This window comes from Podarcis melisellensis (assembly GCF_964234715.1).
Source record: "Podarcis melisellensis genome assembly, chromosome: 1".
In the NCBI taxonomy this organism is placed as follows: domain Eukaryota; kingdom Metazoa; phylum Chordata; class Lepidosauria; order Squamata; family Lacertidae; genus Podarcis; species Podarcis melisellensis.
This window is the reverse complement of record NC_138528.1, coordinates 34,183,763-34,197,862: the sequence shown is the minus strand read 5'-3', so window position 1 is coordinate 34,197,862 and position 14,100 is coordinate 34,183,763. Positions and strand designations below refer to the sequence as shown.

The following is a 14,100-nucleotide window of genomic DNA, read 5'->3' as shown; positions in this document are numbered from 1 at the left end:
GAATGCAAGGAGCCCTGGAACCAGGGCCTTTTTCAGCTGGAACTCACCGGAACTCAGTTCTGGTATCTCTCAGGTCGATACCATGGTCATTTTAAGAGAACAAGGGAGGCTTTCATGGTGAGTTCTGGCTCATACTTTTCTAGAAAAATAGCATTGCCTGCAACCCTAGCACCTGAGATACTGTTGGGGTAGCATTCTCGGCTCTGTTGTGAAGCCTCTCCATAGGAACCTTGCTGCCCTTTGTTGTTAGTGCTGGCCGGTACTTTTCCCCCCTTAAAAAAATGTTTAGGGGTAGGTACTCTCATTTTCCTAAAGTAAAGGTAAAGGGACCCCTGACCATTAGGTCCAGTCATGACCGACTCTGGGGCTGAGGCACTCATCTCGCTTTATTGGCCGAGGGAGCCGGCGCACAGCTTCTGGGTCATGTGGCCAGCATGACTAAGCTGCTTCTGGCGAACCAGAGCAGCGCACGGAAACACCGTTTACCTTCCTGCTGGAGTGGTACTTATTTATCTACTTGCACTTTGACGTGCTTTCGAACTGCTAGGTAGGCAGGAGCAGGGACCGAGCAACAGGAGCTCACCCCATCGTGGGGATTCAAACCGCCAACCTTCTGATCGGCAAGTCCTAGGCTCTGTGGTTTAACCCACAGCGCTACCCGCGTCCCACTCATATTGAAATACGGTGGTACCTCTGGATGTGAACGGGATCCGTTCCAGAGCCCCGTTCGCATCATGAGCAGAACGCAACCCGTGTCTGCACGTGTGCGGGTCACGATTCACCGTGCATGTGCGTCACGTCATTCCGAGCGTCTGCACATTCGCGAGCGGTGAAACCTGGAAGTAGCCCATTCCGTTATTTCCGGGTCGCCACAGGACGCAACCTGAAAAGATTTAACCAGAAGCGTCTTTAACCCGAGGTATGACTGTACTGCCCCTCAGTGAGGCCAAACTTGGCTTCACAAAATGTTTAGGAGTATGCATCCCCCCAGAAAAAAAGGACTGGTGCTGGCTATATTTTGGGGGAAAGGCGGAATTGGTGGAAAGCACCTTGCAGTGTTGAACAACAACAACAACAATTTTATTTTATTTATATCCCGCCCAGCCGAGGCCAGGCTCAGAGCAGCTAACATAAAAACAACACAATAAGCATAAAAACAGACATCAATTAATTAAAATACAGGCTCAGGTGTTTCTGGAAAGCAATACAGAGGCTGCACCATAGAATTGGAAGGAATAGAGTTGGAAGGGATCCCAAGGGTAATCTAGTCCAACCCTCTGCAATGCAGGAATCACACTAAAGGATCTGTGACGGATGGTCATCTTTTTAAAAACCTACAGTGAAAAAAGGCCACCACCTTCTAAGGTGGAACATGCATCAGTGTCATTAAGTTAAGTCCACAATAGGTCCCAAACTTTGCATTGGGTTCCGGAATGGATTCCGCCCCCGCCCCCTGATTCTGTATTTAGGAGAGTGTTCACCTAAATTGTATGGATAACAAACTATCACTTTAAGACAAATGCAGTAAATAATAAAATTAAGTATATTCCTGATGAATATGTATAGATTCAATGTGCTGTGCTGTGGTGTTTCAGTTAGGAATAAGTCCTTTTGTTTGTTCATTGATTATATGTTTCATGTGGCTTCCAAAAATGTGTATATAACATGTTCTTTAATAAAATATTTTGGCAACCATATCTAAAGCCTTACACCTGCCAGAATATAATTTATAAATGTACAAGCTGACATTGAAGAGATTAAATTCACAAGATTTCTATGGTCTCCAGGTGTGAACATATTTGACAGTAATCTGTTGATTGGTTTTGTTTATGCTCGCACAAAAATGTGTGTGGGTGAATTTGTGAATGAAGAGGAGGCCCGTAATCCTCTGTTAATTAGCAAATTTCTGCAATCCACAGTGTTCTTCTCATCTCCATTTTTCTGCAAGGAAACTCCTTTCATTTCTGCACTGAACAGAAATAAAGTGTTAAGAATGGCAATGTATGTTAATTTCAATATTTCCATAATGAGAATAGAGTGAATGTGCGATGCCTGTGCTTTATCTGTTAGTGAAATATATCCCCATATAACAAACTTCTCACTTTTTTTCTTATTTTGCAGTCACTGGATGGATTTGTATTTGCACTAAATCAAGAGGGGAAATTCTTGTACATTTCGGAAACCGTCTCCATCTATCTAGGCCTATCCCAAGTAAGTAGACCATTTAATGGCACAAGTTCCACTCCTGTGCTCAGTAATCTATTTGGCAACATTTCGCATGTTATTGAATTTATACTTTAATGACTGTATTTTATCCACCCTAGAAAATCATTGAGAAATGTAAGTTGGTATAGAATGTTCAAATGGATTTTTTAAAAAAATCCCCAGCTTGAAAAAAAAACTTTTTCTGCCCACTAAGGATCATTATTAATTTATTGAGAACAAATGAAGTTTCTTTTCTCAATTGTTTTGAACTTTAAACCTCGGTACCTGGTAGGAAAGGGACACACTAATAGTACTTCCCTTGTGTCCTATTACTGGATGTTTATGGAGTACCCTGCATTATCCAGGGAGCTGACACAATGACAGGGAGTCATTTGGAGTCAAGAAATGCTGAAAGAGACCATTAAAATGACTCGCAGGGAGGGTTTCAACAAGGACACATTCTGCTGCTTCCGCACATGTTCCGTAAATCTGCAGAGGACATTTTTTTCATATAGCACTTGTACTTTAATTATTGTTGTTCCATTACTGACATATTTTGAAATCTAAGATTATAGGGGAATAGAAGTATTACTTTTGGTTTTATCTCGAATGGCTGAGCTCTCAGTAGCATTTGCTACATGGTACACCGGAACCATCCTGATACGATTCTGGGAGACTCTGGGAGACTTCTCGAACAATGAGTTGCAAAATAGGATGCTATGCCTCTTGTTTAGCTACCCTTGAGGAACTCCACAGTTGTGCTAATGCTTGTGTCTTACTGTTTGGAATTGGGCAACCATCTTGCATTTCTTGCCATGGTTGTTAGGAGACCCCTTCTCAGGACTAGAACTTTTTAATAACCTTCGTTATTTCGTTGCACCTAAACTAAGCTGAAAGTGGTAACCTGAAGTAATGAAAAGGGATAGCCAAATAATTGGTGTGGCAGGAAAAAAAGATTCAAATAGTGTTTGAGACAATGGAATTGCAGCCATTAACTCCTAATAGAAAATGGTGGTATTTATGTAGTACACATTAATTATGTGTTTATACTAGTTATATGGAAGTTCTGTCAAACAAAACAATAGCGCGGGGGGGGGGGGGATGAGGGTTTGTTAATTCAAAATTGGTATTGAATTTACCTGAAGTCCTCAGTTTTGTAATGAATTAAAATCTCTTCTTTGGCCTGTTTATAAACCAACATCAGAAGTTTCATATTTCGTAACAAATCCACATGGTTGTTAATGCACTTTTTAAATGAAAAACCACACAGGATTGTAATGTTTATTGTTGTCTTGTGTTCATATTAACGTGTTTTATGCATGGTGTCTAACAAAGTTTAATAAACCAGCAAAGAAGAAGGATGAATAATTAGTTTAAACAGGTAAATGCTAATTAGGGAACTCCTGAAAGGCATCCATTATACACTAGCTTAAAACAAATTTTACAGCCCTGGTTAGTGGAGTAATCCAAATTCTGTCAAGGCAACTGCATTTTCTGTAATTGAGATGTGTATGTTTGCTTTGCATAACAGATGGCTCTGTATGCTTAGACTGATAGCTAGGAAAATAATAATTGCATTATTCCAGCCAAAAGAATATTAGCTCTTGGGTTGGGGCCATTTCAGGCAGTCCTCCTGCCAGCACAGCATATGCACATATATGGATTCGATTTTCAAGGAAATTGATGCATCTGGAATAGTGTGGCCATCTGAAATATCATCTGTTCAAGGAAAAAGTTGGCTTTAACCCTGTCCTAGTCCTTGTTAAAGCATTCTTCTATGCTCAGCAGCAGCAGCAGCAGTCGTCAGACATTATTAGGCTACATACAGACTTCTTCATTCAGCGTCTAGACTTAAGGGATAGGTTTCTGATTTTCTGATTATAAATAGTAAGTCTGAACATCGCATACTGCCAAGCATGCAAAAAGAAACACCTCTTTGTTATTAATCAGTGCATTAGTCAAAAATATACGATTACAAAAAGATTGTGCCCATTATTACTGCTAGATCAAGTGAAATCGGCTTGCTGAGCTCAAATACTTTGGTTGGGAAAGTGAAAAGCAAAACACAGTGTACTCATAAAGTGCTGTAAACCAATATGATGTTTTCTAAGGGCACGTCCATAGGTGACCATTTCAGAGTGTTACAAAAGCATATTAGCTTTTGTGAAACAGTCCTGCAATCCCTAATCCAAAGGCAATAACATGATATTCAATTCAGATGTAAGAGATGTGTCTTCTGCAGTGGGGAATAGTCATCATGCTCCCAGGCCCATTCTTCAAAAAGTGTAGAGGATGTACACACCAGCATGCTGTACACAGACTGCCAAAGCAGAATAACTGAAGCTCATTGCTCTCAACCCAGAATTTCAAAGCTTCTTGTCCTTAGCCACACCTGCAGCTAAAATAGGCTGCTGACATATGAAAACTTGATGCTGAAAGGGTTTATATCCACACTCGAGACCAGTCAGTAAGCTGGTGTTAGGATCGCAGCATCGAATCAGCTAGGGAATGAGGGGTAGAATTAATTTTCTCCTTTTATTGCAATTCCCCCGCACCCTTTGGTCCCTCAAGTACCTCCCCCTAGTGTATCTGGGAATAATTTAACTAAGAGTAAAAAAAAAGGGGGGGATAAAAAAAACGGATGGCCTATCATTAGTTATGTCACAGATACTAGCCAGCAGGTGCCCATGAGATTTCCACAACTGCATTTCAAGCAACAGAGTGCAATCATACTGCTAACTGCAGGAAATAATTTTGTTCTCCCAGCAGTATAGTGTGCTTACTACATACTTGGTGAATACGTAAATGTTCCTGGGGTGGACTACTTTTTTGAGGTAGGATCTTCAGTCCAGCGCAACAAATGAGTGACGGCCGATTGAGCTCCTCCAGCTCGCATTTGGATTGGCGCTGAAATAAGCCCCAAACCAGAAAATAGCCACCGGTAACTTATTTCCAATCCTATGTAGATGTGGCCCTTTGTCTTGTTCTCAAGCATAAACCTCCTCCTTCACTCCCACTGCATTGACCAAGGTGAAGCAGCAGTATAGCTCTGGCAGCAAACTGTGACAGCTCGCTGGGAGAATGAAGGAAGAGAGGAGGTCTCCCCCAACTTTGTAGCACCTTGGTCAGTGAAGTGGGAGGAAAGTAGAGGCAGCGGCTTGGTAGTGTGGTTTGGGTAGAGGGGGATTATTTTCTAGCTTGGATTAAAATCTGAGCCAGAAAAGAATGCAGGAATCATAATTCTCCCCACTTACTTGAGTAAGCAATACAAATATCTGAGAGACTTACTTCAGAGCCCACAAATATGAGTCCTGCCACCTAGCAGTTCGAAAGCACATCAGAGTGCAAGTAGATAAATAGGTACTGCTCCGGCAGGAAGGTAAACATAATTTCCATGCGCTGCTCTGGTTCACCAGAAGCGGCTTAGTCATGCTGGCCACATGACCCAGAAGCTGTATGCCGGCTCCCTCAGCCAATAAAGCGAGATGAGCACCGCAACCCCAGAGTTGTCCGGGACTGGACCTAACGGTCAGGGGTACCTTTACCTTTACCTTTTAACATAGCTCTATAAATGAGCAACAGATGCACATTTATTGTGCTGTAATATACTAGCGATTGCGCCAGGAGTTTGGAAAGGGGCAGTCAATACCAGAAATCCTCAGGAGACAGCAGTTCTTATTGCCACAACCCCCTTGTACATTTCATCTGAGGTTATGTTGAAGGAGATTGTGTTCCCTCAGCATTGTGTTGGTTCATGTGCAGTATTTTATATTAGAATATTATCCTGCAGATAAAAATCTGTCGAGATGCTTCTGTTTAAAAAAAAAGAGTTTGGAAGAGAAAAGTGGGTGAAAATATTTCAGATAAATAAATGTTATAGATACTTTCTAGTTCTGTAAAACAAAGGGAGATGCTCCCTTTACCTCTGAGGCCAAAGATTACCAATCCAAGTAGTCTTTTCAGCAGTCTTAGGAAAGCTATGATATGTTACAGATTCATCACTAAGGGTAGCAAAATAGAAACTGCAATCATCCACACTAAATTAAGCATTCAAAAGCTTTATTTACCACAAAGAGCAGCAGCAGAAATAGCTATGCAAACAATTCTCCCTCTAGAAAGGAAATGCTAATGTTTCACTTTGGTGATCTCGAAATTGTTCAAAGCGTGGAAGTCATTGTAGTAGGTTGTTGTGTTATTGAATTCTAGTTTGTGATAAAGGTGCCAAGATCAAGCATTAATAGGATATATACACATGAAATGTCTTGCTTCCAATTCTTTATGTTCTCCCCATTGCTATCAGATAAACATTGTTGGGTTCGTGCCATGAGCTGGCAGAGGTTGTGTTTGTGTTGAATAAACCTTGTGACACTTTGAGAGTTTACACATTCAGTAATGTTGGATTTGAGAATGATGCATAAGATTTATTTTTATTTTTTTAGTGCCTAGTGTATATTTGATTATAATCTCCATAGATTTGGTTTTGTTGCTCAGCTAGTGATTAGATAGTATGTCTGCTTTCAGACCTGGAGCCATTTACTTGCTGCGGCAGAGGAAAGGGTTAACATTTCTGTCATGGGACTGGAAGCACAGGCTTTAAAAAACGGATGTGATGTGCATGAGCAATTTGAAAGAAATCTTACCAAAATATTCATTTTGGGGATGTATGAGTAAATGTAGGAATGTTGATCACAGAATTGATTGTGTTGAAATTGGTGAATGTTGATCGGTTTTCCTCACATCATAATATAAACGTATTGCAAATAGGTACCAGTACATTTTTGGGACAGTGTCTGCTCAAACATATTCTCTTAACACCATCACTGCCGCCCTACAACATCTGCCACCTAAGTCAGCTCAGAAAATAGCTCCACCCCACCCAAAAAGAGAGAGACTGATTGAAATGAACTAATTTCTAATTAGTGTTCTCCTTTGGCTAACTCTTGTTTGACTCCTTCAGTTCAAGAAGACCTAATTCAAAAATTATCTTTTTTGCTCATTACCTTGGGAGAATTTTGGTGCTCTAATTTGGTATCTTTCATGCATCTGTTTGTCTATATCTACTCAATGTTTCATACTCTGTATGTGTTTACTTCAGGGGTTGGCAAGGTTTACCTCGCCTGGGCCGGTTCCCTCCAACGGAGATCCCTCTGTGGGCCTGATTACGCACGCGCATCAGCGCCTGCGATTTCCTGCATCTGCGCATGCACAGATGCGATTTCCAGCACTGTGGAAGCGAGTCCCTGCACCGTGCTATGCCGGTTTAGCGCAGCGTGAGGGGACTCACCAAGTGGATGGCTCAGTTCGGGGGCAGCTCGTTGGCCGCTTGTGGCCCATGGGCCTTAGGTTGCCTACCCCTGGTTTACTTCTTTCTGTACAGAGCCGGCCCTACCATTAGGTAGAGTGAGAGAGTTGACTTAGGTGGCAGATGTTGTAGGGCAGGCAGTGATGGTGAAGTGGTAGAGAACAGAGCTTTGTGTGCTACATAACTTGCCCTGCAGTCTCTAAGCTAGCTAGCTGCACACAGGTGAAAGATGCTGTTTCACCACAAGTAAAATTAAACTATCACCACTGTCTTGTCCTCAGGCACCAAATTTCTTGTCCCTGTCTCTGTATGTCACTTTGTGAGGGCTTGGCCCTGAAAAGTAACAAATAACTGAAGTAAATAAATAAAACCATTACCATTGTGAGGATCAGGAGCCAAGTAAAGCATGCTGCCAGAGGAAACATGGCAAAGGAATCAAAGTCTTTGGTGAAACTTCTGCAACTTCTTTGGAACACGTTGTAGATACACAAGAAGAATGAACTGCTGTGGGATATATATTTGAGAAACACCCTGCAGTAAAACTGCTGCACTCAACTCAAAGACAGGAGCATAGGAAGCTGTCTTTTTCTGAGTCAGCCAGTTGGTTGAGCTGGTTTTCCATGGTTTCAGCCAGTCTTTCTCAACTCTTATCTGGGAATACTGGGGTTTGGATCTTGAACCTTTAGCACAAAAAGGCTGTGCTCCATTTAAGCTACAGTCTTTCCCCACATTTTCCTAGAGAATCTTAAAAAAGTTGCAGTCATGGACATAAGCCTTATGTTTCTTCCCGCCACACCAGCTGAAAGGTCTCCTATATACTATATGTCGGTCAGCTAGCCTGCTGCAAGCACAAGGCTAGAGACCTTGCTTCTGTCTTCTTCTTCTGTTCTGTATCTAACTTTTCATCTCTCCCTCCTGATCACATCCCAAACAATCTTGATCTCCCTGTTGTGTTGCGTATTTGAAATGCTGGCAGGCTTTTGTTTTGGCAAGCCTCCATGGGAAAGCTCAACTGCCTGGAGTGCTGATCAAGAGCATCTCTCTCTCTCTCTCTCTCTCTCTCTCTCTCTCTCTCTCTCTCTCTCTCTCTCTCTCATATGCACTTCTGTCTTATATACTTGGTGTATGGATAGTACCCAAAAACAAAGTCCTATGAAATTAAACATGATATATATTCAAAAGAGTAATTATCCAGGCCATTCAACTGCAATGCCATTTATTCTACAGAACATCATCCCACTTCTAAAGTGATTTGATCTGTTAATGTCAGGGAACTGACATCTAAAGCGCCGGAGGCGCAAAGGCTCACTGAGGGTGAGAGAGCAGTAGCAGCGGAAGAGGGAACCAGTAGAGGGCGAGCAAGAACTCCAAGGGAAAGTGAGTCGGAGGGATGGCTCAGAGACGCTTCAAGCGAAACCAGTGGGGAGGTCTCAGGACCTCCTATAGGGACACCCACACCTCGACGGAAACTGTCACGCCGAGAGGCCAGACGACGTGTTTCCGTTAAGGAGCTTTTATGTTGGAAACGTTTCCGAAAGCAGCCACTTTCGGATTCTACTAGTGATTGACGCAGCCATGCTGGAGGGGCTCCGTCACAGGCAGAGGTTTGAAAGCCTGATCAAACTCTGAGGGACTTGCATTTTACGCACAAGCAGCTCATCGTCCCATCACAGCAATCCGAAAGTCTCCGAAAGCCAGCTTGTGCAGGGAGAAGCATCATGAGCAATCCAGCCGGAACCGGGGAAGCAGGAGCAGCTGGAGGAGGTCCAAGCCTGGAAGAAAGGTACAGGGCGTTGGAGATCCAGTTGGCGCTGCAAACGGCGAGGCTTGAGGAGAGGAGGGCTCAGGATGCAGAAAAGGGAAAGGAGAAAACCACCCCGCTCGCCAGAAAGGTGCCAGGATTGGTGCAGAAATTCGGGGGGGATCCCAGGAACTATCATGCCTTTAGAACAGAGATGCAATACGCTCTAAACTTGCAGTTTGATGACTTCCCCGATGAGGAATCGCGAGTGGCGTATGTGATTGGCCATCTCGAATCCGGGGCGAAAGATTGGGTTAGACCCCTGATGGCAGCGAATAATGAGATCTTAAAGGACACGAGGAAGTTTTTTCGTGCCATGGACCTGATGTTTTCCAGCGATATTGAGCAGGGGGTGGTGCGAAGGCAGTTAATGGCTTGCCAGCAAGGAAGCAGATCTGTCCGTGAGTACTGGACTGAATTTACCATGTTGATTCACAAATTCGGGTGGGACCTATCGGCGGAGCCCATCCAAATGCTTTTCGAAGAGGGGCTTTCTTCAACCGTCAAAGATGAGCTTTCCCGGGGCCCCAGGGCGGAGTCTATGGACCAGTTAACCAAATCTGCGCTGGCCATAGGAGCGCGCCAGGAGGCGAGGGCTATGGAAAAGCGGGAAGGGAAAGGAGACCGTTGGAGGGAGTTCCGCATTCCAGACATTCCAGAGCCACCTTTCCCGCCGGCAGAGCCGATGGAAGTTGGAACAGCGCGGGCGCGCGCAGTTTCAAATCCCAGTGAAGGGCGGAAAAAGGAGGGAAAGAGCGCCAAGAGATGTTATCTCTGCCAACAGCCAGGGCACTTTGCCAGAGTTTGCCCACAAAGAAAGGAATGGCAAGGGATGGCAGGAGCTGTTGGGGGAAAGGAAGAGGAAGGCAAGGAGCAAGTAAAAGCCAACGCCTGGCTGCCACCGTTGGGGCACAGCAGCCAGGCCAAAGAGCAATGAAAGTGCCCATGCCAGAACCCCCCAGACCCGCTTTAGTGATAGAGGTGTTACTAGAACTGCCAAACGGACACCCACTAAAGGTCAAGGCGCTTTTGGATTCAGGCAGCTCCTATAATTTCATGAGTAAGGAGTTTGCAGCTGAGCACCAGATACAGACTATCCCTTTAAGTAACCCCTTGCAGGTGACTACGATTGACGGCAGAGAGCTGTTGGGGGGAGAAGTTAGCCAACAGACTGTCCCGATGATAATGAGAGTGGCAAGGCACACCGAACAGATAGCGTTTAATGTGGCCATCCTGGGAGGAGCGCCCATCATTTTGGGGATGAGCTGGCTGGCGCTACACGATCCGCTAGTGGGCTGGCATCAGAGGGTGGTCTCCTTTGGGTCAGCGCATTGCCTAGAACACTGCAAGGAGGGGAAGGTTTCGGGAGGAGACAGAGTCACCCTAGCGGGGATGGAAGTGATGGACAAAGGGAAGGTGCCCCCGCAATACGCAGATCTGAGCAACGTATTCAGCGAAAGGGAAGCAGACAAACTGCCACCGCATAGACCCTTTGACTGTCAAATCAACCTACTCCCAGGGGCCCAACTCCCAGTAGGCAAGCTGTACGCCATGTCAGACAGGGAGATGCAGGAGCTGAGGGAGTTCATTGACAAAAACTTGAAGCGAGGTTTCATCAGAGAGTCCCGAGCGGTGGGGGGCAGCCCAGTGTTCTTTGTGGACAAAAAGAACACAGACAAACCGAGACTGGTGTGTGACTTCAGGGCCCTCAATGCAGTGTCGGAGCCCCTGGCTTTCCCTATGCCCCGAATTGATGACATTTTGACCAGAGTAAGGAAGGGAAAGATTTTTACAAAACTGGACCTGCGGGGGGCGTACAATCTGATACGCATAAGGAAGGGAGATGAATGGAAGACCACCATGTTTACCCCGTTGGGAGCCTTTGAATACCTCGTTATGCCCTTCGGTCTACAAGGGGGCTCCGCGTGTTTTCAAGCTTTTATAAACCACGTTCTGGGACCTTTGCTCTACAAGAATTGTGTGGCCTTTTTAGACGACGTGTTGGTGTATTCGGAAAATGAGGAACAGCATGTGAGGGACGTTCGAGAAGTGTTGGGCAGGCTGCAAGCCAACCAGCTGTGGGTGAAACTGGAGAAGTGCCAGTTTCATACCAAGGAGGTGGAATTCCTGGGGTACCGCTTGTCAGACAAGGGATTGGCCATGGATCCAGGCAAGGTCCAAGCGGTACTGGAATGGAAGACACCGAAGACCAAGAAGGACGTGCAAAGATTCTTGGGATTTGGGAACTTTTATCGGAAGTTCATCAAGAACTTTGCCCACTTGACGGCGCCCATCACCGACTGTCTCAGCAGCAAGAAGAAATTTGTTTGGACGGCAGAGGCGGATCGAGCCTTTGAAGAACTGAAAAGGGCTTTCGCCTCGGAAGAACAACTTCTGCATGTGGATTTACGAAAACCCATGAGAGTGGAAACAGATGCATCCGACCGGGCGGTAGGGGCGGTCCTTCTTCAACCGGGGAGGAGTGCGTCGGAGTGGAGACCGTGTGCCTTCTTCTCGCGGAAGCTGAATAAGTCCGAGAGGAATTACACGGTGTATGACAGGGAACTACTTGCCATTCACGAAGCATTCCGGAGGTGGAGACATTTATTAATTGGGGCACAACACAAGGTGCAAGTGTGCACCGACCACAAAAATTTAGAGTATTGGAGAACAGCTCGAGTGCTCAACCAACGACAAGTGAGATGGGCACAGGAATTCTCCAAATTTAACTTTGAGATTTGTTATGTGCCAGGCCCAGAAAACGTCAGGGCGGACGCGCTCTCACGCAAACCAGAATATTGGGAAGGGGAGGGGGTGATCGAAGAGAGACATGTCATCCCGGAGGACCGCTGGGTGTGTGGGGCGGCGATGGTGGGGCAACGAGAACTGGTGGAGGAAACGGAAAATGATGAATATGCCCAGGATAAGCTCAGAGGTCTCAGGGGGGAGGGCGAGAGCCCCGGAGGTTTTGAGGAAAGAAATGGGGCATTGTATTACAAAGGGGCACTGTATATACCCGAAGGTGAATTGAGGGGGAGAGTACTCAAGCAGTTGCATGATAGCCCCACGGCGGGACATTTTGGGCAACACAAGACCATGTGGTTGGTTACCAGGGAATTTTGGTGGCCTAAGGTGAGGGAAGATGTAAGGGAGTATGTAAGAGGGTGTGACCAATGTCAGCGAGCCAAAGGGGAAAGAAGGGCGCCGGCAGGGTTATTAGAACCTTTACCCACACCAGAACGGCCTTGGGAAGCGATATCAATAGATTTTATGACGGATCTGCCAAGGTCCAAGGGGAAAACAGCCATCATGGTAGTAGTAGACCTGTTAACTAAGATGTGCCACTTTGTAGCATGCTCACATGCAGTCACAGCGGAAGAAACGGCGAAGTTGTTTGTGGAACATATCTTTAGGTTGCACGGGGCTCCCTCGAGGGTGATCTCAGATCGAGGCAAACAATTTACTTCCAGGTTCTGGAGGAAGCTCATGAGCTTGTTACACGTGGAAGTCAATTTTTCAACTGCCCGGCACCCTGAAACCAACGGGCAGGCGGAAAGGGCAAATGGCATTCTTCAACAATATCTTAGGTGTTATGTCAATGACAGAGAGAACGATTGGGTCGAAAAGTTGGCGTTGGCAGAATTTGCCTACAATAATGCGGAGAATGTGTCCACAGGGATGAGTCCCTTTTTGGCTAATTACGGGTGTCACCCCAGGGCATTTCCAGGGGAAGGAGGGGAGAGATGGAGCGTCCCAGCGGCTGAACATTTTGTAGAAGAGATGGAAGCCATCCATCAGCAGCTCCAGCTCAACTTAGAAAGGGCTAAGGCACAATATAAGAAGCAGGCAGACAAGAACAGAAGGGAAGGTGAAACCATAAGGGTGGGGGATCAAGTGTGGTTGTCAACCCAAGGGTTGCCGTTCAAAGGGGGTTGTAAGAAACTGAGGCCCAGAAGATTGGGACCCTTTGAGGTGATTCAGCAGGTCAACCCGGTAGCTTTCAAACTCCGATTACCCAATCACATGAAATTGCACCCAGTGTTCCACAGGTCGTTACTGTCACCATACAGGGGAGGAGGTGAAGGGGAGCACGTCAGGGGACCAGCCTTGGAAGAGAGGGAACGCCGCAACCATGTAGCGGAAATCCTCGATTCCAGGTGGAAGGGAAATCAGGTGGAGTATTTAGTGGCGTGGGAAGGGGAACCGGAGTCAGAAAACACCTGGGTAAGTGCGCAGGAAGTCAATGACGAGGTTTTAACAGAAACGTTCCATCAAAGGTTCCCGAGGAAACCTCAGCCGATAGCAAGGTTTAGGAGGGAGTATTTCGGCACCACCGATGAGGAAGAGGAAATGGAAGGGTTCGCGGAGTCGGAGTTGGAAGAGGGAGTGGACTCTGATGACGAAGAGTACCTAGAGAGTAGGAACAGCAACAAGTGGAAGGAAGTGTTCGCGACGTCGGAAGATGAGGGAGGTTCTTTCAAGGGTTTTACCTCCTCACCGCCAGTAGGAGAGGAGACGGGAGGGGGTGAAGGGGGCCCTGGAGGGGAGGTGGATGTCAGGGAACTGACATCTAAAGCGCCGGAGGCGCAAAGGCTCACTGAGGGTGAGAGAGCAGTAGCAGCGGAAGAGGGAACCAGTAGAGGGCGAGCAAGAACTCCAAGGGAAAGTGAGTCGGAGGGATGGCTCAGAGACGCTTCAAGCGAAACCAGTGGGGAGGTCTCAGGACCTCCTATAGGGACACCCACACCTCGACGGAAACTGTCACGCCGAGAGGCCAGACGACGTGTTTCCG

The 14,100-nt window shown here is 46.0% G+C and overlaps 1 protein-coding gene across 11 annotated transcripts in view; it reads left to right on the top strand.

The window, feature by feature from the left end:
- Positions 1–14,100, top strand: part of NPAS3 (neuronal PAS domain protein 3) — a 636,914-nt gene that overhangs the window by 407,972 nt on the left and 214,842 nt on the right. For all 11 annotated transcript variants that reach the window (XM_081888853.1, XM_081888852.1, XM_081888849.1 and 8 more), the window contains one exon: positions 2,122–2,211. In XM_081888853.1, coding sequence (XP_081744979.1) covers positions 2,122–2,211 — 90 coding nt within the window. The remainder of the gene's footprint in view (positions 1–2,121; positions 2,212–14,100) is intronic.